This window comes from Benincasa hispida, chromosome 9 (genome assembly GCF_009727055.1).
Source record: "Benincasa hispida cultivar B227 chromosome 9, ASM972705v1, whole genome shotgun sequence".
In the NCBI taxonomy this organism is placed as follows: domain Eukaryota; kingdom Viridiplantae; phylum Streptophyta; class Magnoliopsida; order Cucurbitales; family Cucurbitaceae; genus Benincasa; species Benincasa hispida.
The window spans coordinates 79,123,524-79,147,091 of NC_052357.1; the positions used below are offsets into that span (position 1 = coordinate 79,123,524).

At 34.2% G+C, this 23,568-nt stretch overlaps 1 protein-coding gene across 3 annotated transcripts; it reads right to left on the reverse strand.

Annotated features, from left to right (window-relative positions):
- Positions 1-11,033: 11,033 nt before the first annotated feature.
- Positions 11,034-15,331, reverse strand: LOC120087270 (protein WHAT'S THIS FACTOR 1 homolog, chloroplastic). 3 transcript variants are annotated; one of them, XM_039044214.1, is made up of 2 exons: positions 13,023-15,331; positions 11,034-11,997 (listed from the first exon to the last, which is right to left on the reverse strand). In XM_039044214.1, the coding sequence occupies exon 1, from the start codon at positions 15,215-15,217 to the stop codon at positions 13,850-13,852; it is 1,368 nt and encodes a 455-aa protein (XP_038900142.1). In that variant the 5' UTR covers positions 15,218-15,331; the 3' UTR covers positions 11,034-11,997; positions 13,023-13,849. The 3 variants fall into 3 exon arrangements, with proteins under 3 accessions (XP_038900142.1, XP_038900141.1, XP_038900143.1); XM_039044213.1 differs by having other exon boundaries at positions 12,079-15,331; XM_039044215.1 differs by having other exon boundaries at positions 11,034-15,095; positions 15,231-15,306.
- Between the last annotated feature and the right edge of the window lie 8,237 nt (positions 15,332-23,568).

Sequence of the window (23,568 nt, forward strand, 5' to 3'; positions counted from 1 at the left end):
TTGCATCATATCCAAGTTCATCATGTCTTAACTAATCTCATCACATTATCTACACTTAGTCATTTTATCTTACAACTTGGTTGAATAATGGCAATCCTTACTCACGTACTCAAGTAGGCACTGAAATACATTTCGGAGCCTATACAATAAGTGCCCACTATGTGACACACTTAATGTACCTCGTGCACATTGTCAATGCTTACGTGCATCATCGCATATCATCGGTTGGCCAACTACTTGCTTATTCTTCAAACGTACCTGTCTGCTTATTTATCTATAATATCATTTCAGATTTCAATCTTCTAGATTTCATAACTCTAATTTCAACCATTAATGAACTAAATTTCCTTTTACAAACTTGTTCATAGCATCTTAACTCTTCTTACCTTAGAGTTTGAGCATTAAATTCCTCTGAATAGGCCGGAAATCCCTTTAATCTCTCACGCTTGCAGAGAACTTCTTCAAGTCCTTCTAAGTTTTTAGATGGCAGCAATGCTTTCTCCTAAATGTAGGAAACTTTTGGCAAAACATTTCCATCTTTTCAACTTCTACTTATATGTGGGTTGGCATGAATCATCTAGCTTAATTAAATGCCACCTAACATCCTAATATTTAACTAATGTTCTTAAGACTGCCACCTAGCCCACTCACTGGTTGATTAATCTGAACTCTCCAGCTTAAGTTCATCACATGGACTTGTGACCACCAAAACCTTTTCCTAACCATCACATACTTCCATTCTCATCGCATCCTCTAAACGACATCATTATCGCATTGACCTACGGCTGCCTCATTGACGAACTTCTGAGCCTCTTGATTGGTACTTACTTTGTGACCCTCCTAACTCAAACCTACATTGATTTTTACCAATCTCATACAAGATTGGTCACATGAACCTCGTTACCAGCCTCGAATCACTCTTCCTCACACAAAAGCCAACTTACTTCTTTTATAGCCACCACCATACCTCATGAACCCTTGTTTAGCCGTAATGTCCCCTTCTTGGACTTCTAACAACATAGCTTGACACGATTTTGCTGCATCGAGCTCTTTGTTGGTTTCTTAAATGGTAGTTCCTCTCCATCTCACTGAGAATCCATCCTTCCCATACTTAGAATATTTTCTATCTTCTAAGTACCCGAGAGCCTTGCCTCCTAGCACTTAGCTTATTTTCCCTCATTTAATCTTTACATTCATACACAATAAGGCTTTCATATATTTTTACTAATACAACATCATAAATAGATATTAAAAGAGCTTAAATACATAATTAAAAGGACCTAAACATAAGTAACCAGTAAAAAAAAGTTTAGGGTTTACAACCTGCACCACGGAGAAGCCAACTATTCCACAAATAGATCCGACCGAACAACATATCAAGATCTTTGTTCGGGGGAAAAATGGTTTTCTCTACAAAAACTTTATTTTAAGTAGTTTGACTGATGATCTGTATGATTATTACAACATGATGACTACAACAAAAGAAGTTTGGGACATCTTGTACAAATAATATGATACCGAAGAGGCCGGTTTGAAAAAGTATGCAGTCAATCGTTATTTGAAGTTCCAAATGATGGATAAAAAATCTGTGGAGGCTCAATCCCATGAATTGCAAAAGATTGCTCATAGAATCATCAGTGAAGGTATGTCTTTAAATGAGAAATTTCAAGTTGTTGTTATTATTGACAAGTTACCCTCTATGTGGAAGGACTTTAAAAACACACTAACACATAAAACCAAGGAATTTTCCTTGGAATACCTGATGATAACTTGTAGAAATACAATTTACTATAGTCTTTTACTTATAATAATGAGGATAGATAAGAAGAATATGCGTCAATTTTGTTAAGAATTCATGCCACATATTAAACTTACGCTGAAGTATCTCATAAACATCGACTGACTGCATATCATGAGTTATATTGTGCCAAATTGTCTATTTTGTAGACTAATCACAAGACTTTGTAGCATGAGTGGAACTCCTACCCGATGAACAAATAATTGGTCGCATGCCTCGGGATCTCTAAGCCAGTGCCAGCATATCACCTAGCAAGTATTCAGAAGATTGACCATGATAGCAGTGCTGACATCCTCACCTACCATGTCAGGCGATAGAGATTTATCAGAGTGGGAATCTCACCAATTGTCAGCGCACGACTCTATAAATAGAGCCTTGGGCCATGCAGAAAAATACACAGACAATAAAGAGAGAGATTTTTACGAGAGAAAACTCCAATTCCATACTTCACCTCGATTCTTCATCAGAGCCTCGCCGGTGTAAGAGTCTAAGAGGACCTTCTCTATTCACCCAACCATTATATCACCAACAGCCTTGACATTCATCTGTGGGAAGCAAGAAATTGCTAACAAGAGTCCTTACCTTATCTCTGCAATTCTTAAGTTGTTTTATTATCTTTTGTTTAAGATATAACTCATCTATATATCCAACAACAATATTTCTATTTCAATACCATCATGTCCATTTTCATCATTTTCTCTATCTTCACTTCCACTTTATCTATTGTTATGAGTAGCTAAGTCTGATGGCATAAGGGGAAAGATTAATACCATGATCTAAGTAGAATTCGTGGGAGTTATCCTGTTTACTTAATGTATAAACATTAAAATGCTTGCCTATGAGAACTCATTGAGTTAAGTAACTATGACTAACTATCTGGGAAGAAAAGTAGTTGTGGATCTCATTAAGCAAAGCAAGAAGTATTTCCAAAGATAGAAACAACCTTGCGCTCATGGCAATTTTATTTAGGCATCATAGAAATATGATAAGTGTGGCTGACCACCGAAAGGTGTGCCATAACTTGAATTTCGAGCCCGGACAAACTCTCACTATACGCTTAGTGATGTAGTGTTGATCTTCCCCAAACCCTATCTTCTCCATATATTATACTCCACATTAAGACTACTGTGTTTCTTGAGTACTCTTAAAATTTTCTCTCTCAGTTGTCTCTGTTAGTTTGAAACTTAGATTACATAAATTAGTTAATCATATGAACTTGACACTATTTTGATAATATTTGCTTTTCACATACACACATTAACCTGTCACTCTATTATTAAAAGTTCCTATGTTCGACCATGAGTCATCCCAAAAAATTTGTAATCTTGTTATACTTGGCTTGATAACAAGAAAACTTGTGATTAGTGCATGATTATGGCAACTAAACGTATAATATTGATATTGCATCTTCAATATAGCTCACAATATACACATCATTAATATTGCAACATCTGATAACACACCTAAGGATTGAGGAAGAAGCCCGGAAGAAAGACCAGAGGGAGAAGGTAAACATCGCACAGAGAAAAATAAGATGAAAGTTCAGAATCGGAGATCCAGTAATAAAAGAAATAAAAGGAATTAGAAACCCCCTTCAGGAGAAATGATACAATTTCTTTGCTTCCGCTATAACAAACCTGGACATATGGCTAGGAACTGTAGGAACGAACCTGGCTAAAGAAGAATTAATTGCCATGATCACATAAGTAAATGTGATCGAGGGTTCTGAAGGGTGGTGGCTAGGCACTGGCCCTACCCATCACGTTTGTCATAACCATTGTTTATTTAAATCGTATTCTGAAATTAAGGATAGAAATATATTGTTGGGTGATCACCACTCAATAATAGTTGCTGGAAATAGAGCTGAAGCTTACCCTGGAAAGACTGTCACTCTGAAGGAAGTTTTGCACGCCCTGGAAATAAGGAATAATTTGGTCTCTAGTTATCTCCTCAACAAGATTGGCTTCATTCAAACCATACAAGCTGACTTATATACCCTCACAAAAAATAATGTCTTTATGGGAAAGAGTTATGCTATTGATGGAATATTCAAACTGAACCTTGACATGAATAAAACTTAATCTTCTGCTTATTTGCTGTGTTTTTTTAATGTTTGGCATGCTAGGTTTTGTCATGTTAATAAATGAATAACTAGTAACGTGAGTAGGTTGGAAATGATTCTTAAATTATCTATGAATAAATTTGATAAATGTGAATATTATAGTTAGACTAAAATAACTAAGTCTCCACATAAATTTTTTTTTAAAGAATTCGAGCCTCTAGATTTGATTCATTCAGACTTATATGAGTTTGATGGTGTCCTAACTAGAAATAGTAAAAGATATTTGATCACTTTTATTGATGATTGCTCTGACTTCACATTCGTATACCTGCTGAAAAGTAAAAGTGATGCTTTTGACAGGTTTAAATTGTTTGTGACCAAAATAGAAAACCAGTTTAACAGAAAAGTCAAGAGACTTTGTAGTGATAGAGGAACTTAATATGATTTAGATGCTTTTAACAATTTCTATAACTCGCATGGAATAATTCATGAAAAGACGACATCTTATTCTCCTAAAATGAATGGTAAAGCTGAAAGAAAAAAATAGAACTCTTGAATTAGTAGTTACTGTTTTACTTAATTCAAGAGTTGCCTCTTATCGGTAGGGTGAAATCATCTTGTGTTATGTGCTTAATAGATTACCAAAGTCTAAAAACACAACTTCACCCTACAAAATCCTTAATAATAAGAAACCGAACTTGTCATATTTCAGAACTTTGGGGTGTCTAGCCTATGTAAGATTACCAGATCCGAGAAGAAGGAAGTTTGCTTAGTAGAGCCTTTGAATGTATCTTTATAAGGTATGTAGTAAATAGTAAAGCCTATAGGTTCTATGACCTAAAAAATCAAGTGATTATAGAATTCAATGATGCCGACTTCTTTGGGGATAGATTTTCTTTCAAATCAAGGAATAATAGGGGCTCAAGATCCAGTAGTCTGCTATCAATTAGAAATCAAACTCCCAATGAGGAAGCATACCCAGAGCCTAGAAGAAACAAAAAAAAAAAAAAACTCGTACTATCAAGGATTTTGGGGATGACTTCCAAACCTTCAACGTAAAAGAAGATCCTAAGAATCTAAAAGATGCTCTGTCCTGAGTAGATGCCAATTTATGGAAAGAAGCAATAAATTATGAAATGGACTCTCTTGAGTTAAATAAGACTTGACATTTGGTAGACATACTCCCTAGTTGCAAGGCAATAGGATGTAAATGAATCCTAAGGAATGAACTCAAATTTGGTGGTACAATTGACAAGTACAAAACCAAACTTGTAGCTAAGGGTTTCAGACAAAGAAAAAACATAAATTTCTTTAACACTTTATCTCATATGACCAAAATCACCTGAATTTATGTGTTGTTTTCTCTCGCTGTCCTAAACGACCTTGTAGTTCATCAGACGGATGTAAAGACTGCATTCCTGAACGGTGAACTTGAGGAAGCAATTTACATGGAACAATCTGAAGGCTTCATAGTCCATGGTCAAGAGAACAAGGTTTGCAAGTTAGGTAAGTCTCTTTATGGCTTGAAATAAGCTCCTAAGCAATGGCACAAGAGATTCGATAATCTCATCACATCTAAAAGATTCAAAGTTAATGAAAATGGCAAATGCATCTACTATAAGTTCGAAAATAATCTATGCACTATCATATGTTTTTATGTAGATGATTTGTTAATTTTTTTGATCAAATTTACACGTTATAAATTATGTGAAATCATTGTTGAGTGCAAACTTTGATGTGAAAGACTTGGGAGAAGCAGATGTAATCTTAGGTATAAAAGTGCTAGGTCTGAAAAGGAAATTTCTTTAGATCAATCTCATTATATAGAAAAGATTCTAATGAAATATAATTACTTTGAATGTAAACCAACATGTACTTCTTATGATCCTAGTGTTAAGTTGTTCAAGAACACCGGTGACAGTGTTAATCAATCTGAGTTTGCGAGCATCATAGGCAATCTCAGATACGTTGCTAGCTGCATTAGGCCTGATATAGCTTATGTTATAGGATGACTTTGTAGGTTTACAAGCAGACCTAGTATAGAGCATTTGAATGTTATAGAAAGGGTTATGAAGTAATTGAAGAAAACCCAAAACCTAAGATTATATTACTAAAAGTTTTTCGTTGTCCTGGAAGGGTTTAGCGATGCTAATTGGAACTCCTTCTCAGATGATTCAAAGGCTATTAGTGGCTATATTTTTAATATAATACGTGGACTTGTTTCTTGGAAGTCCAAGGAACAGACTATTTAAGCCCAATCAACGATGGAGTCAGAAATGATAGCACTAGCAATAGCTAGTGAAGAAACGGATTAACTTAGAAGTCTACTATCAGAGATTCCCCTATGGAAAAAATGGGTACCAGCCATATTGATCCATTTCAATAGTACTGCAAAAATCACAAAAGTTCAGAATCGTTATTACAACGGAAAGAGACGAAAAATACGTCGTAAGCAAAGTACCATTAGAGAATTCCTCACTACTGGTGCAGTTAGAGTGGATCACATACGAAATGATGAAAACTTAACAGATCCTTTGATGAAAGGACTAGCCAAAGAGATGGTTTACAAAACCTCAGAAAGGATGAGACTCATGCCTATGGAAAGATGAATCACTGTGGGAAAAAATCCAATCGGTTGACTAGAGAACCAAAGAAACAAGTTTAACGAGTAATAACTGATCACAAGTGATATGAAGTGAATCATGCTAAAAACAACACAGAGTTCCCTTCCTGTAACCTAAAGTCTCAACATGATAACTTGAAGTGTAAGAAAGGTTGAACTTAGTTCTTAATGAGATCTATACTTGATGTCAAGTGATAACTGATCGCAAGTGATATGAAGTGAATCATGCTAGAAATAGGTTCAATGGGCAATAACTGATCACAAGTGATATGAAGTGAATCATGCTCACACGTTTCCTTCCTATGACCTAGAGTCTCAGCATGATATCTTGAAGTGTAAGAAAGGTTGAACTTAATTCTTAATTAGATTTATACTTGATATCAAGTGGGATACCTAACTACAGGAGTACTCGTGATAGACTCACCTATGTGAATGTGGAAGTATGGGTCTCTTTCTATGAAATTTTAAGCAAATTCTCTAGAGCGTTCACTAAACTGGAATACATGTGCTAAGCCTTAAAGCGTGGGCTTTCGAACTACACCCTAATAATGTTATGTGTGAGATGCTGTTAGAGTAGAGTTCAAAACTAAAAGTTACTCTAGTATATTCTAAATCAACTTCACTATGTAAATGTGCAAGTCGTAAGAACCTTTGCTTATGCACAGTATTGTATAGACTAATATTGTTCGGTAAAAAATGTTTTCTTGTACTTTAAATTTTCAAGGGAAGGATTGTTGGTGAAAACTTATATATATTTTTTAAATGAAGGGAAAGAGAATTAGAAATCCCATATTAATTAATTTTACAAGGAGATGCCTCCTTATTTATCCACTTTTCCTTGTGGGTTTGGGCACCAAGGGGAACCTAAGTTTTAGAATGGGTAGGGAGGTAGGCAAATGTGGTATGATAAGCATTCCATGCGTGTTGTCGTTGCCGCTGGTCAATCAAGGCGAGGCTTGTGGAATTATTTTTTATTTAAAATTTCTTTATTTTAAATAAATAAATAAATAAAATCATCATTTGTTCAGTTCAGTCGTCCGAACTTAACGTGGTCATCCATTTTTATCATAGTCTTTCATGTCATTCATTCCGTTCCCCCACTGTGCGTAGATACACACGTTACCCTTCTGAAGCACACTCTCAAGGCCTATAAATTGTCTTTAGTGCTTCAGAAGGAGAAAATTAGAAAATCAGCTTCCCTCCCTACTTATCTTCTTCTTCTTCTTTTTTTTTCCTTCACGTTTCTGAGCATAATTAGTCTAGAGGGGTGTGAGAATTTGATCGGCTTTCGATGCAATTCCGATCGAGATAGGGCTTTACCTGGATTATTTTATCATGGGGACGACGTGGTGTCTACTAAGAGCTGCTTGCACTACGGACAGAGCCGCAAAATGTGTTAAAGATAGCGAGATTTGTGACTCAGACTTCTTTCACGAGTTTCTGTTTTACAGGTTTTTTCCCAGTTCGTTCGTCGGTGCGGATTCCATTACCAATATTACTGACACTGTTCGATGGAGCCTCCGTTCCTTTTACTGACTGCATAGCTGGTTCAACAGATGATGACGTAGAAATCAAGACAACCGTAATAAAGGTAATGTTCTGTACATTCTTTCAAGTACTTGATGATCATCCAGGAATTAGCTTAACAAATAAGTGGCAAAAAACTTGAATGAATCTGTTTCTTCATTTTCTCTAGTAAACAACCAGCACATATAAGATGAGATGCAGGAACACGCACCTTTTGGATTGTTTTGACAAAGTAAATAGTCTGGAAAATTGCAGCCATCTACAGCAAAGTTTCTGTAGAGCACTTACAGACATGTCCCAAGAAGGTATATTTAGCTAGCTTTATGGTTTTGAGGAGTCGGCACAAGCATAGTTTTCAGTACAATATATTTTGCAACATGCTCCCAACAGTTAAATTTCTGGACCTGTAACCAAATTAATTCAAGGAACAAAGTTGTCCTGAAAAGCCATTGTATAACAATACACTAACAGGTAAAAGATCTTTAGAACTCAAGGACAAAAGTCCTTGTACTGGCCACAACTTATTCTCAAGGAAGAAGAAAACCGTTTAAGAGCGCCCATTTATAGGCTGGAACGGCCCAGCCCTTTGTTGCAGCCCTTAAAAATAAAATAATAATCATAATATTTTCGACTAATCTCATGAGATAACCTATCTGATCCTACAACATTTGAGTATAACAAAATTCTTTGTAGAATATTACATTTTAAGTAGTTGGTCATCATGGATTGAACACATGACCTCTTAACTCATTATCAAGGTCATGCCTCCTTATTTATCATTAAGTCAACCCATGATGGTTAATAATCATAATATTTTAAAAAAATATCAATTGACCTAATTTTTTTAGGCTACATGTATTGGTTTAATAATAGTTGAGAAATTGTTAGTCATTGCAAAAAGGGAAAAAAAATTAATTAGGTCTCATTTAGTAACCATTTCGTTTTTTGTTTTTGGTTTTTGAAAATTAAATCTATTTCCTCCCTGTTTCTTACAATTATTTGCATCTTTCTTATGTACAATAGTTGAATTTTTAATCAAATCTCAAAAATGAAAACAAGTTTTTAAAAGTTACTTTTTTTTAGTTTTCAAAATTTGGCTTGGTTTCTTAAACAATCAGTAAAAAATAGATAATAAATGAAGAAATTTGGAAGTAGTGTCTATAGACTTAATTTTCAAAAAGAAGTAGTGTCTATAGACTTAATTTTCAAAAACAAAAATCAATAGTTATCAAACGGATCTTAATTCTTTGTTAAATTTGTTACTGACTTGTTATTAGCTGGTAATTGGTTGTTATATTTCTGCTAGTGCTATTTATGAATAAGGAGTCTTGTAATAGTGTGAGTATTGATGACCAATTGTTGGAATTAGGAAAGATTGCTTATTTATTATTATTGACGGATGGGGTTGTACATGAAATCATGCGTTAGATATGGCTTATGCGTTTGCACCCATGCGACTGAGGTCATGCGTCGGAATGAAGATGCATTAATCTAGTATGCAATGATCACGCATTCCTATCACAAGTTTTCTTACACTCGCGCCAAGTATAACGCAAACGCAAGTTTTTCGGGTAATCCGAGGTCGAACACAGGGACTTATCACTCAATAATGCTTGTGAAGCAATGGATTTGAGGCGATGAATAAAAAAAACAAAAAGAAGTTTAATGGATTTACACACTATTCCTACTCCTACCTAAACAGATTGAACAATAGAAGACTTGCGATGAGAATAGGTAGAGACACAACAACCATTAACGCATAGTAATGTTTATTATCTTAAATCGTCCGAGTAATCCCAGCTCATTGCACTAACACATTGCACACCTCTCGGTGGTCGGTCGTATGACTATATCTCTATAGTACATGGTTGTGTTAAGCATAAGATTGTGCCTATCTCTAGGAACAATGCGAACTTTACTTTAGTGCGTTCCATCTCTTACCTTCTCAGGCAGTTAGACGCGGCTATTTAACTTATAGACAAGTAATGCAACATCCCATAGACAAGCATTGCTACAGCCTCTCACCAAGCAAAGAGGATTAACTCACTATACTCGCACAACGCATACCTCTCGGTGGGTTGCTTCATGCATCCTATCTCTAGGCTACACGATTAAGCATGTGATTGTCTTTGATAAATAAACATTGAAGATAAACTATGATAGAGATGAAGATATGAAGAAGATGGCAATGAAGGAGTCAAGATTTGCATTGATCACAAAATATCTTAATATCTTAATATCTTAATATCTTAAGCTAAAATGTAATATAATACAGAGATTAGAAGAGAAAGGAAGGACTCTGCGTCAAGGCTGCCGGTGGTGCCATGGATGAATAGTGGAGATGTCTTTCTCGAGCTCTATCTCCGACAAAAGCTCCGGTCGTCACTCGGTCTGGTTTGTGGAGATGAAGAATTCTCACTGAAAATCTCATTCAAGCTCTCATCTGTGATCACAAACCTCTGCCTCGTCTTGAAATGAAGGTCCAAAAGGTTATTTATAGAGTTTAAACGCCAACAGCTATAATGATTGTGTTATGGCTCACTGAAGCTTTTTTCGCGGTATGGGCAATGTCACATCGCCTTATCTTGTTGATACTCCCAAGGTATGCGTCCAAGCTTGATTCAATTGAAGCATCAACGCATTCTACCCATCTTGCGATCGTCCCTCTATGATGGTTGTCACTCCGTGGCCGCAATTTCCAATTGATCACTGCATTTGCTTGATCACTGCAACTTTCATGCGATGGACGCATACAATCACCGCAACTTCCATGCAATGGACACATACGATTATCGCAACTTCCATGCGATGGACGCATACGATCACAACAACTTCCATGCAATGGACGCATACGATTAACACAACTTCCATGCGATGGACGCATACGATCCAACTTTCAGCGCATGCGTTTGTCTTCGATTGCTTATTTCCAACGCATGCATTTGATTCTTGCGATAGCTACAAAAATACACTTTGGCATGGAGTAATGCATAATATTGGGGTCAGTGAGGGTTTAGGTGCTAATTGATGCAAAACTCAATTTTTCGCAAATTTTAAGTATTATCACCGGATTTTCTACTTATTAGCCCTCATGATTCTAAATAAAAGACTTATAATAACTGGCATTTCTGCCAGTTATCACCAATATTCAGACTCTTCACTTATTCTTTGACCATGTAAGTGTAATATTTACTATCATAAAAGAACATTCTTCTTTTAGGGGAAAAAAAGTTAAAAATCAACCTATTTGTTATAAATATTAGAATTGTGTAGATGTTGTAGGTTACAAATTCATTCATTAATCTCCATAACTTTATTTTTCCTTCTTCATGTTTGGTTCTTGTAACAACTATTCTTACCACTATTCTTACCACTCTATAAATAGAAGTTCTACAATTGAGAATAATGATATTTCTCTCTACTTTCTTCTTTCCATCTTCTCTTGTGTTCTAAATTGCATCAATTTTTATATCTCCCTACATAAGAGGATTCTAAAATACACATCAGTCTAGAAAAGCCATTATACACAATCTTACTTCCAAAAGCTTATCAAGACTTTTTGTAATCGCCTTGAATGAGCTAGATAAGTCTATTTTGCCATAATCTTTTTTACTACAGATGTTGAAAGCATTCCATTGAGCACATATTACAAAGGCTAGGAAATAGACGTGTGAAGCAGTACAGTTTAAGCCATTGTAGATTCCGTACTATAAATTATAATTTCGAATAGAAAATCAATCTGAAGTACTTCTCATTCTCATCAACATATCAAACCGATTAATTTTAGGAATTGAAAATAATCCTTCACCGTACATAGAAATGAACCCGATTCATTCATATAACCAGTAAGAAAAAAAAAACCTGAATGTCATGATATTCATGTGGCAGATCCAACAACAAACAGGAAACAGATATGCATCAACCCCCACTTGACGAGCCATTTCAAAGACATCTCAAGCAGCTCCATCCTCTGTGCACTAAATGATTCTGCAAGCAATTTGAGAAAATCATTGCCATGTCTGAAATAAAACATCAATTATATTTCAATGTTAAATAATTTGCAAGTACCTCAGTTTGCCAGAATTATCTTTACATGTGCATTACAAATCCAACAAATCCAAAGATTAGTTCCACTACATTTGCAACTATACATAATGTGATCATTCTGCACATTTTTTTTTAAAGAAAGGAAACAATTTCATTGAAGAATGAAATAAAAGATTAAAAACTCCATAAACACCTAAAGGTGAGATTACATAAAAAATTTCCAATGGAAAATTAAATAAGAATTTGATCAGACAAAGGCCGATAACGTCTACACTAATACAACACATGAGACAAAATCAAATCCATAAAACTATGGAAGGAGGAAGAAGAATCCCAGAAGCGACAACCATTCCTTTCCAGCTAGAGAAACAAAAAAACACTCGATTAAAAGCAAGCCAAAGAGTCTTCTTTTCGCCATGGAAAGGATGGCCATCAAAGATGTAGTCAAGAAAATCATAGCGTGAGTCCGGAAAAGCAAAAGACCATGTAAAAACATCAACAATAATGGCCCAGTATCGAGAAGCAAATGAACAATGAAGAAAAAGGTAACCCGAATCTTCCTTATGAGCTGAGCACATAATACACCAACAACGGGAGAGCGATAAATAAGGCATGCGTCTTTGTAGTCTATCAATTGTGTTAATAGCTCCAAGACTAAGCTCCCAAAGATTTTTTTTTTATCTTCTTTGGATAAGAGTCTGACCAAATCATCTTACAAAGAGAGTTGGAAGAATGATCAGGGTTGTTCACTAAAGCAGCTATGAGAGACTTGACTGTAAAAGAATTGGATGGATCAAGGGACCAGGACCAAGAATCATTGTAACCACTAATGTAGCTGAAGATAATAGAAACGATAGAGAAGCCCAGTTTCCAAATCAAGAAGATTCCAACAAGGAAATAAATTACAAGCACTTTGAGACAATATCTACGCATCACCAACTGTTATAGAATGTCGTGTAGATAACCTGAACAGACGAGAGAATCCCACAATTAAGCCATGAATCAAGCCAAAAGGAACTGGATGAACCATTGCCCAATCTAGCGCGACAAGCAACAATATTTCTACAAGAGCTGATAAATCGCCATGAGCCTTATAAGATCCATGCTGAATAGGCTGAGGCCAAACAAGTAAACCAGAGGAATAATGCTTGGCAACAATGAGATTACGCCAAAGAGCCATTTCCTCATGGATAGACCTCCAAATCCATTTTTCCAGAAGAGCAAAGTTTCATCTTTTGAAATTACCAATTCCAATACCTCATAACAACTGAGGAATTTTTGTTTGATCCCAATTAACATTGAGCAAACCAATACTTTCAATGCTGACTTGGTGGGTAATAATATTTCTTGTGCTTTAGATGATGGATCACATCTGAGATCTTGCACGTGAATACTTCCTGCTCTTTCATCAAGTAATTATTTGAAATTTAAAACTGGGTGTACTCGTTAGAAACTTAATGAGCACTTCTGGTGAGAATGACACCATATTTCCATTTATCAAATACTTCATAAAAGATTGGAGAATTAACAAACCTCAAGCATCAGTAAGATTCTTGGGAGAGATGTTCACTTCATTGTTCTGATCAAATGCAACTCCTTCTGCTGGAGGGCCGAGAGAAACATTGATAGAGCAGACGTTATCTGTTACATACATATGATAAGATAAATAGATTGCTTCAGAATAGGTCAGGACTAAACTTCACTCCATAGAACCGAACTGATGGTTTCATTCCTCCAGACATCAATAAAGAAGATTAGATTAAATGGATGCTCATGAAGGTTCAGAATCCTTTTACCCACTAAGAAGATCCCTAGTTTCCGTGTCAATTGTATTAACATCTAATGCAGTCTCTTCTGAACAACCAGTATCCTCCATATCCAACTCAGGGTCATTCTCAGCCAAACCCAAACTGTCGTCCTCCATTTCAGAAATGTCATCAAAAGTTTCAATCTTCTTTTTCTTTCCTCTATAACCAACGAGGCTTAATACCTTCTCCTTCCAAAGAACCAAAGGGCATTTATCAATCAACTCCGGACCTTCATAAGCTTCTGTCAAGAAAACACTAAATCTTTTACCCCTCTCTGAAACATAGAAAATCCCAATATGCTTCAAAAGAAGTCTCATTAGTTTTTGAGGCATCACAAGTTCCCGCCTAAAGTGGGTAAGGTGATCAGTAACGAGTCTCTTCTCCATGGTAAAGCTAAGTAACTCGTGCATAACAGCAACAGCCCTTTTATCAAATTCAAGTGAGCCAGCTTGTAGCCCTCTGGCATCGGCATATGGAGACAAATAAGACCTCTTCTGGAAGTGATCAATTTTCCCTCCATATCTATACATTTTCTTGTAATTGGAAGGAAATTTCAAGGGAAAAGGAAGTGAAAGCAAACCTGGGGTATGAGTAGCAGTGCTCTCAGTCACACCCATAAACTTCCTCTCCAACTCTGTTACAGCCCAGGCAGGATTCCAAGAAACAAGCTCCAAATATTCACATTCATCCTCAGACTTCACCATCTTAAATAGTTCAGGGTAATCATTCACCCATTTCGCTCGAAAATCAAGTGGAAGCCCAAAATCTCTTCTGAAATGAGCAATTTTGTCTACCGGAAGCCGCTTATTCACTGACATCATTAAAAACCTAGTAACATACTCGGCAGCTTTGTCAGCCTGTTGTTCAATTAACTTCTCCTCCTCCTCCACCAAATCTTCGGTTTGTTTAGTCATTCCACACCACAATACACCCCTCTGATCCTTGTATAGTTCAAACAGTTTAGGCGATTTTCTAATGAAGTCCGAGACCTTATGCGGTTTCGGGAGATTGATTTGTCTACGATATTGCTCTAAATTCCTAACAGGAATTATCATCTCAGGCTCCTGCTTGAGGGTTTCAATCAAGAAGAGTACCTTGTAAGCTACCTTCCATTTTTCCGTCGCTAATTCAAGATCATGCACTCTCTTCAAGCGGCTTCTATCCTGAACGCGCTTACTGTTTGTCATCGACCGGGATTGCGACCACGACCATAACTCCACAAAACGATTTCTGCATAGATAATATGTGAGCTCGTTCAAGTTAAGAAATTGAAGATGACGAGAAGGATTCACATTGTACTCATTCGAGATTAGGGCCTTCGAAGGATTAGCAATCCGAACAGCCATAAACATGGAGGAAGATTACCAATGCAACGTCGCCTCTCCAAGTGTTTGTGAGAATGCCGCAGAGAGATGAGCGATTGCTTTACGAACCAGTAATGGCGCCTTGGCGCGATGTTTGATTCCACTGGGCGAGTTAGGAATCTTCGTAAAAGGCCGAGTTGTAAAGGCCTATTTAAGAAATGGGCCTCAACTCTTTACTCCGGCCTGCTTGAGTAAAACTCGACACTGCCAAGGGTATCTTGGTAAGCACACTATTTTTTGTTTTTCTTCTAGGAAACAAAACCACCAACAATAACAAAATTAGACAATTTAGTGTTTCTTGTTGTGAATTTGAGGAGCACAGTAAAAACATAGATATCAATAAATTATAATATTAAAATAAATATAATATAATATAATAATAAAATAAATTAACAAAATAAAATAGATTAACAAAATATAAAATTAGAAATTTCTCTAAATTTTCTACTTTCTCAAATTTTCATGGACTTTGCCTAATGTGTGTGTCTTCCAAAACCCACAAAATGTCACTATTTATAGGCAATTTGGCAAGTAGAAGGTGGATTACATGGACACTAATAACTTGTAATATTGAGACACATGGACAACATTTTGGGAAATGGGGGCATGACACATGGTCAATAGACACTAAATATGAGCATTTAATGAACATCTATTATCATAATATTTATAATACTCCCCCTTAAATGTCTATTATATATATGAAATATGTCTGGTTAAAACCTTATTAGGAAAAAACCCAATGAAAAAAAAATCCCAATGAAGGGAAAAGAGTACATATTTCATATAATATATATTCTTAAAAAATATATTTACTCCTCATTCATGGAAACATCACTTGGAATCTCTGAGTCGCCGCATTTCAATATTGTGCACTAGTTTTTCAAAGATTGCGGTAAGTAATGCCTTTGTAAATAAGTCTGTCAGGTTATTTTTCGAACAAATTTATTGTACAATGATGTCGTCATTTTCTTCAAGATCATGAGTGTAGAAAAGCTTTGGTGAAATGAGTTTTGTTCTATATTCTTTAATATATCCTCATTTTATTTGGGATATGCATGTTGCGTTGTCTTCGTATAATATCATTGAAAAATTTTTACTAGAAGACAAATCACATGTTCCACGAATGTGCTGAGTCATTGATCTTAGTCATACACACTCTCGACTAGCCTCGTAAATTGCAAGAATTTTAATATGATTTAAGGAAGTGACTTTTATGGTCTATTTCACCGATTGTCATGATATAACAGTTCCTCCACATGTGAACAGATAACATGTTTGAGATCTAGCTTTATGTAGATCAGATAAATATCTAGAATCTACATAACCAACTAAATCGTGTCGACCGTTCCTTAAAGATAATGAAGTACATGCTTAATCTCATTCTAATTTCTTTTTGTTGTAGAAGAACTATATCTTACTAATAAATTTACTGAAAATACAATATATGACCTTGTATTATTAGCAAAATACATAAGTGCAACAATTGCACTAAGATATGGTACTTCAAAACTAAGAAGTTCTTCATTATCATCTTGATGTCGAAATGTATCTTTCTTCACATCTAGTGAACAAACCTCCATTAGAATGTTCAATGGATGTGTTTTATCCATTTAAAACATTTTCAAAACTTTTCCTGTATAAGTTGACTGGTGAACAAATATGTCATCTACTAAATGCTCAATTTGCAAGCCAAGGAAAAATTTTGTTCTTCTGAAATCTTTCATCACAAATTCTTTCTTAAGATATTCTATTGTCTTTGAAAGTTCTTTAAGAGTCACAATTATATTTAAGACATCAACATATACAATTATAATAGAAAATCCTAACTGTGATTTCTTCATAAAAACACATGGACATATTAGATTATTTTGATATCCTTCTTTCAACAAATATCCACTCAGGCAATTGTACCACATTCGTCCTTATTGTTTCAATCCATAGCAATCTTGAATGCAATTCCAGGGAATTTGATTTATATGTTTCAGGTACCTTAAATCTTTTTGAGATTATCATATAAATACCATTATCAAAAGATCCATATAAATATGTTATGACTAAATTCATAAGATGATATCCAGATTTTCATACACAGTCGAACCAATTAAATATCTTAATGTAACTGTATCTACCATCGAAGAATATGTCTCTTCAAAATCAATATTAGGTCTCTATGAGAAACCTTGTGAAACTAGTCTTGCTTTATAACTTGTGACCACATTATTTTTATTTTTTTTTTCTTACAAATACCAATCTGCATCTCACAGGTTTGACACCTTCTAATATTTGAACTACTGGTCCAAAAACTTGACATTTTGAAAGTGGGTTTAATTCTACCTCGATTGCTTCTTTCAACCGAAGTTCTTTTCTATGTCAACATTCTTCAACAAATTTTTTTTTTCAGAGTCCTCATTTTTAGATATAATATCAAGAGCAACATTATATGCAAAAATATTGTCAATAACTACATGAGTTCGGTTTCATTTTTTTCCTGTGATCATGATATAGTTTATTGGAATCTGATTATTATTTTTATGTATTCCACCTTCCTCTTTAGTCATGTCATGAATTTCTTCATGGGTATTTACATTATCAACCAAGTCTTCTTGACTATTAATTATTTTTATTTTCGAGGTTTTTTATTTTTGGAATCCACTGGTCTACAATTAAATCTTGTGGGTCCTGTAGTTTGTAATTGTAATGTACAAACGATTTATTTATTTAATAAAATATGAGATATTTTATTTGACATTTAGTAGCATTAACCCACAAAACCAATAAACTAACATCCAAGGTCATCTTTTTTAGCTTAAACATGTATGTAGAGACATACAAATAGATCATGTTTAAGTGATAACCTAAATGGTTTGTAGTAGATGGATAAGGTATCTCTGGTGACACTACGAATACAACCTACTTTGTAGATGTTACAATTGTTGTAAAGTGCTACAAATGATCTGATCCTGGTCATTCATGTGAAGACATGGGAGCAAGGATGTTTTATACAAAAGGGTTTGTATAAGACCGGACCACAAAATGAATAGTCTCATTATATAACGCCGTTAATAGTAAAGACTTACATGACCATATGTGATATGACCTAAATCCTGAATGAGTTATGAACTCATGCCTATGAAGGCGATCCTTTGATTTGTGGGTAAGAGTAGCTAAATCGTTGTCTCAATAAGTCTACCATTTTGGGGATTTGTTTGATTGGGGAGCTGGGAACACAACTACAGAAGACGGAAGTTACTTCTTCCATAATGTCCGGGTAAGTAAATAAATTTCTCCTTTAAGGGCTGATTCCGGGGCTTGAACAATGTGATACCACACCCTCTCTTAACTCAGGGGTTTGGTCATAGTTGAGCTATGACTTATTGTTCATTTAAAGGATCGATGATACTTAAGAAGTTAGATGTAACTACAAGTGCAAAACAGTAATTTTGACCAAGTTGTACTTACGAGCAATTTGTGAAGGGTCATTTCGCTATTGATTGGTTATTGCCAATGAACACAGAAATATATTTATAGTGCGAAGAGTGCAACTATCGATCTTTAGTGGAGTGACCGACAATTAATGGATGTTGAATAATTTAATTAAAAGAGTTTAATTAATTATTCAAGTACCATGGAGCTTCAATATCTATAGTTTCATAAGTTCCCATTTGTAGCTCAACAAGGACTGTTGAGAATTAATTTAAGAATAATTTGAATTTTTCAAATTAATTAAGAGAATTAATTATATGTGATATAATTAATTTAAATTAATTATATATTATATAATTAATATAATGTATTTGATACATTATAGTATAAAGTTTATTTAAAGAGGAATTAAATTTGAATATGATTCAAATACTAATTATATGAGTGAGATTCATATAATTGATTTTAGTATAAATATGATTTATATTAAATACCATGCAGTATAGAGAGAAATAAAACTATAGGTTATATTGTATTTGATACAATATAAAAACTATAGGTTATGTATTATATATGATATAACATATAGTTATATATACATACAATAAGTTAGTTATTATATATATATAATTTTTATTTAAATTAAATTATTTTTTTTTCCAAAATTAAAGGGAGAGAAATAACTTCCTTCCTCTTAATTCTCTCTCGATCTCTATCGTGATGAGTGGGTAATTCCACGAGACAATTATCTTCCTCACAGAAGATCTACATAGTCTCCCTAGGGTTGTGTCTCATCTACTGCTCTGCCAATAAATTCTCCCAATAGAGTTTATTCTTCCTCTCTCTCAAACTTTCTCCTTCATCCTAAAACTCAGAGGCCACACTCTTGAGAATTCTCATCCTAAGGAGAATACAGAGGTCGCTTTTGTGGTGGTCTCCTCGTTGTTGGTTCTTGGTTCGTGTTCGATTGTGATTGATTCGAAATGGAGGATTTCATGAAGAAGTTTTGACTTCAAGGATATGTAATTCCTAACCTCTTCCTCCTCTTTTATTTTGCGTGCTGTAATTTTATGTTTAATACATAAATTTATTATTCTGTACTTTTTCAATTCTATGCAAAATGAAATTGGGATCGAGCCTGCTTCTAATGCGGACCTTGGGGTTCCTTCATACCACGCTTCTGGTATGTTCCAGACTCATTAGTAATAACTTACTGTATTGGGATATAAATTTTCAATGGAATATTTGCAGCTAGTATATGTGACTTAGTTACTTTTTTTTCATCTATAAATGTATCTGGTAGCTGATTTGCTATATCTTACAAATTAATTATTTTCTAAACTTCAAGTTCACATTAATTTGTACGAGAATGTAAATAATACAATAACAATGCATTCCAAGTAATTTCTTTTTCCAATTTCTCAATTTCTCCCTCTAATGTTGGAAATTTTATCTCACTAAAATGACCATCAGCAAATCATGCAGTAAATATATTATCCCTTGAGGGTTCAAGATATTTAATAATTGATAGTGAATCATATCCAATTTATATTCCTAACCTCCTTTGAGGACCCATTTTAGTACATTGTGGTGGAGCAATTGAAACATATATTACACATCCAAATATTCTTAGATGAGAAATATTTGGCCCATGGCCTTAAGCTAATTGAAATTGTGAGTACTTATGATAAGTTACTAGTCTAATGCATACAAGTGACACTGCATGCAAAATAGCATGTCTTCATACAGATGTCGGAAGCTTAGCTCTCATAAGCAATGGTCTAGCAATTAACTGCAAACGTTTTATGAATGATTCTACTAAACCATTTTCTGTATAAAAATGAGTTAAGGATATTCAATACTTATCCTAATTGACATACAATAATGATCAAAAGCTTGAGATGTAAATTCATCAACATTATCAAGATGAATGGTCTTAATTGTATAATTATGAAATTTTTCTCTTAATTTAATTATTTGAGCAAGTAATCTTGCAAATGCAAGATTTCGACTTAATAATAAGCACACGTGTAACCATCAGCTGGATACATTTATTAATAATATAAAACATCTAAAGGGTCCATTTGGTGGGTTAATAGGTCTACATATATCACCATAAATTCATTCTAAAAATGCAGGTGATTCAATCCCCACTTTAGCTGGTGATGGTCTAATTATCAATTTTTCTTGAACGAAAGCCGTTGGGGTTGATGTCCTAAATCTCGTGGGTCCTGTAGTTTGTAATTGTATTATACAAATATTTTATTTATTAAAAAAAAAAAGATGTTTTATTTGACATTTAGTAGCATTAAACCCACAAACTAATAAAGTTATCATTTGTAGCTTAAACATGTATGTAGGGACATATAGATGGATCATGTTTAAGTGGTAACCTAAATGGTCTATAGTAGATGGATAAGGTTGGATACCTTATCCTCGAGACACTAAGAATACGAAGGTTGGATTCCTTCTTCTCGTGACACTACGAATACGGCCCACTTTGTAGATGTTACAATTGTTGTAAAGTACATAAATGATCTGATCCTAGTCATTCATGTGGAGACATATGGACGGGGGTATTCTATACAAAGGAGTTTGTATAAGATCGTACCACAAAATGAGTAGTCTCATTATATAACGTCGTTCATAATTGAGACTTACATTTCACTAGGATGACCATGGGTGATATGACCTGAATCTTGAGTGAGTTGTGAACTCCTGCCTATGAGGGTTGCCATTTGAATTGTATGGGTAAGCATGGCCAAATCGCTGACTCAATAGGTCTACCATTTTGGGGATTTGTCTGATTGGGGAGCTGGAAACACAGCTACATAAGACAAAATTCACTCCTTCCCCAACGTCGGAGAAAGTAGATACATTGCTCCCTTAAGGGCGGATTCCGGGGCTTGAGTAATGTGAGGCCACACCCTCTCTTAAACCGAGAGGGGTTTGGTCATAGTTGAACTATGATTTATTATTCATTAGAGGGATCAATGGTACTTAAGGAGTTAGATGTAACCATAGGGACAAAACAATAATTTTGGTCTAATTGTACTTACGAGAAATTTATAAAGGATTATCGCATTGTTGATTAGTTATATCCAATGGACACATAAATATATTTGTAGTGCAAAGAGTGCAGCTATCGGTTTTTAGTGGAGTGTCCGACAGTTAATGGATGTCGAATAATTAATTAAAATAATTAAAGAATTTTAATTAATTACTCAAGTACCATTGAAGCTTTAAACTACATGTCCATAAGGTCCCCTCTGTAGCTCAACAGGGATCAAATGAGAATCAATTTTTGATTAATTTTAATTTTTCAAATTATTTGAGGGAATTAATTATATGTGATATAATTTTAATTTAATTATATATGATATAATTACTAAAATGTATTTGATACTTTTGAATATAAAATTTATTTGAGAGGAAATAAATATTTGAATATGATTCAAATATTAATTATGTGAATTAGATTCATATAATTAAATTTAGTATAAACGGGACCATGCACTAGTGAGAGAATGAAAACTATAGGTTATATTGTATTTGATATAATATTAAACTATAGGTTATATGTTATATTTTATATAAATTTATACATTATATAATAAAGTGGTTGTCATATAAATATATATTAAATGTTTTATTAAAATCATTTTTCTTTTAATTAATTTAATTTTTTAAAAAAACATTTACTCCCTCCCCATTTTTCTCTCTACTACGTGCATGTGTAGGTAGTGTCCAGAGGTTGGTTTTTCATCATCTTCCTCTTGGGTTTTTACATAGAGCTTGCTATGAAAAAAAAAAAAAAAAAAAAAAACTGATAAAATATTCTCTGAGAAAAGTTCCCTATTCTCACCATTTCCTTCTCTCAATCTCACTCTCTCTCCCAAAATACCAAGAGCCCACACAACTCTTTGTATTCTCATTCCAGAGAATACAAGAGGTTCTTATTGGTGGTGGCCAATTAGGATTTCGAGTATGTGACATTTTGGAGAAGAAATTACATGACGAAGATTGCTCTTCAATGGTAATTTCCTTATCTCTTTTCGTTATTCTTATTGGCATGCTGTAAATTTAAAGGTTAATGCATAAATATTCTGTATGTTTTTGTAAAATTCTTATTCTATAAAAATTAAGATTTGGTACCGATCCTCGTTTCTGCTCAGGACCTTCACCAGTTCCTTCACAAGCATCACATGATAATTCATTAGATTGAATATTCTTCTGGCTTTTCAATGGGTATCCATTTAAATTCTCAATAATTTTTCTCATCATTATAGACCATGGATGACCTAATCTTTCTTGCCAAATTGTAAATATGTCTGGACTCATGAACTTCAGGTTCAATGTTGCATATGTTTCAATTATTCGTATATGAGTATAATATAATCCAAAAGATAAAGTAAACAATCTTCCAATATACATGTTTCATATGAGACAATAGACAAAATATAAAGATACTCCATATTATTCTTTCTATCAGTCTCAATATGATAACCATTGCACGTATATCTTTAAAATTAAGTAGATTTCTCTTCGATTGACTAGAGAATAATGCATTGTCAATGTAAATTTTGTTCCTCTAGGCAAAATAATATTTGTTTTTCCAAACCCTTCAACTAGGTTTGCAGAACCCAATATTGTATTGACTTTTGCTTCAGCATAGTCAGTTTAGAAAAATATTTTCTACTTTTAAGTATTGTATGATAGTTGTACTGTCTGCTAGACATAGATCTTCTTTACTCATTTTTTAGTCACCCAGCATATGAAAATGATCCAATTTTCTTCATTAAAAGAAAATAATTACAATAAGAAAAATAACATTTAGAATATACAAAAGTTAACATTTACTAATAAAAAAAAAACATGGAGATGAATAAAAAAAAACATTAAGTCTAGATATT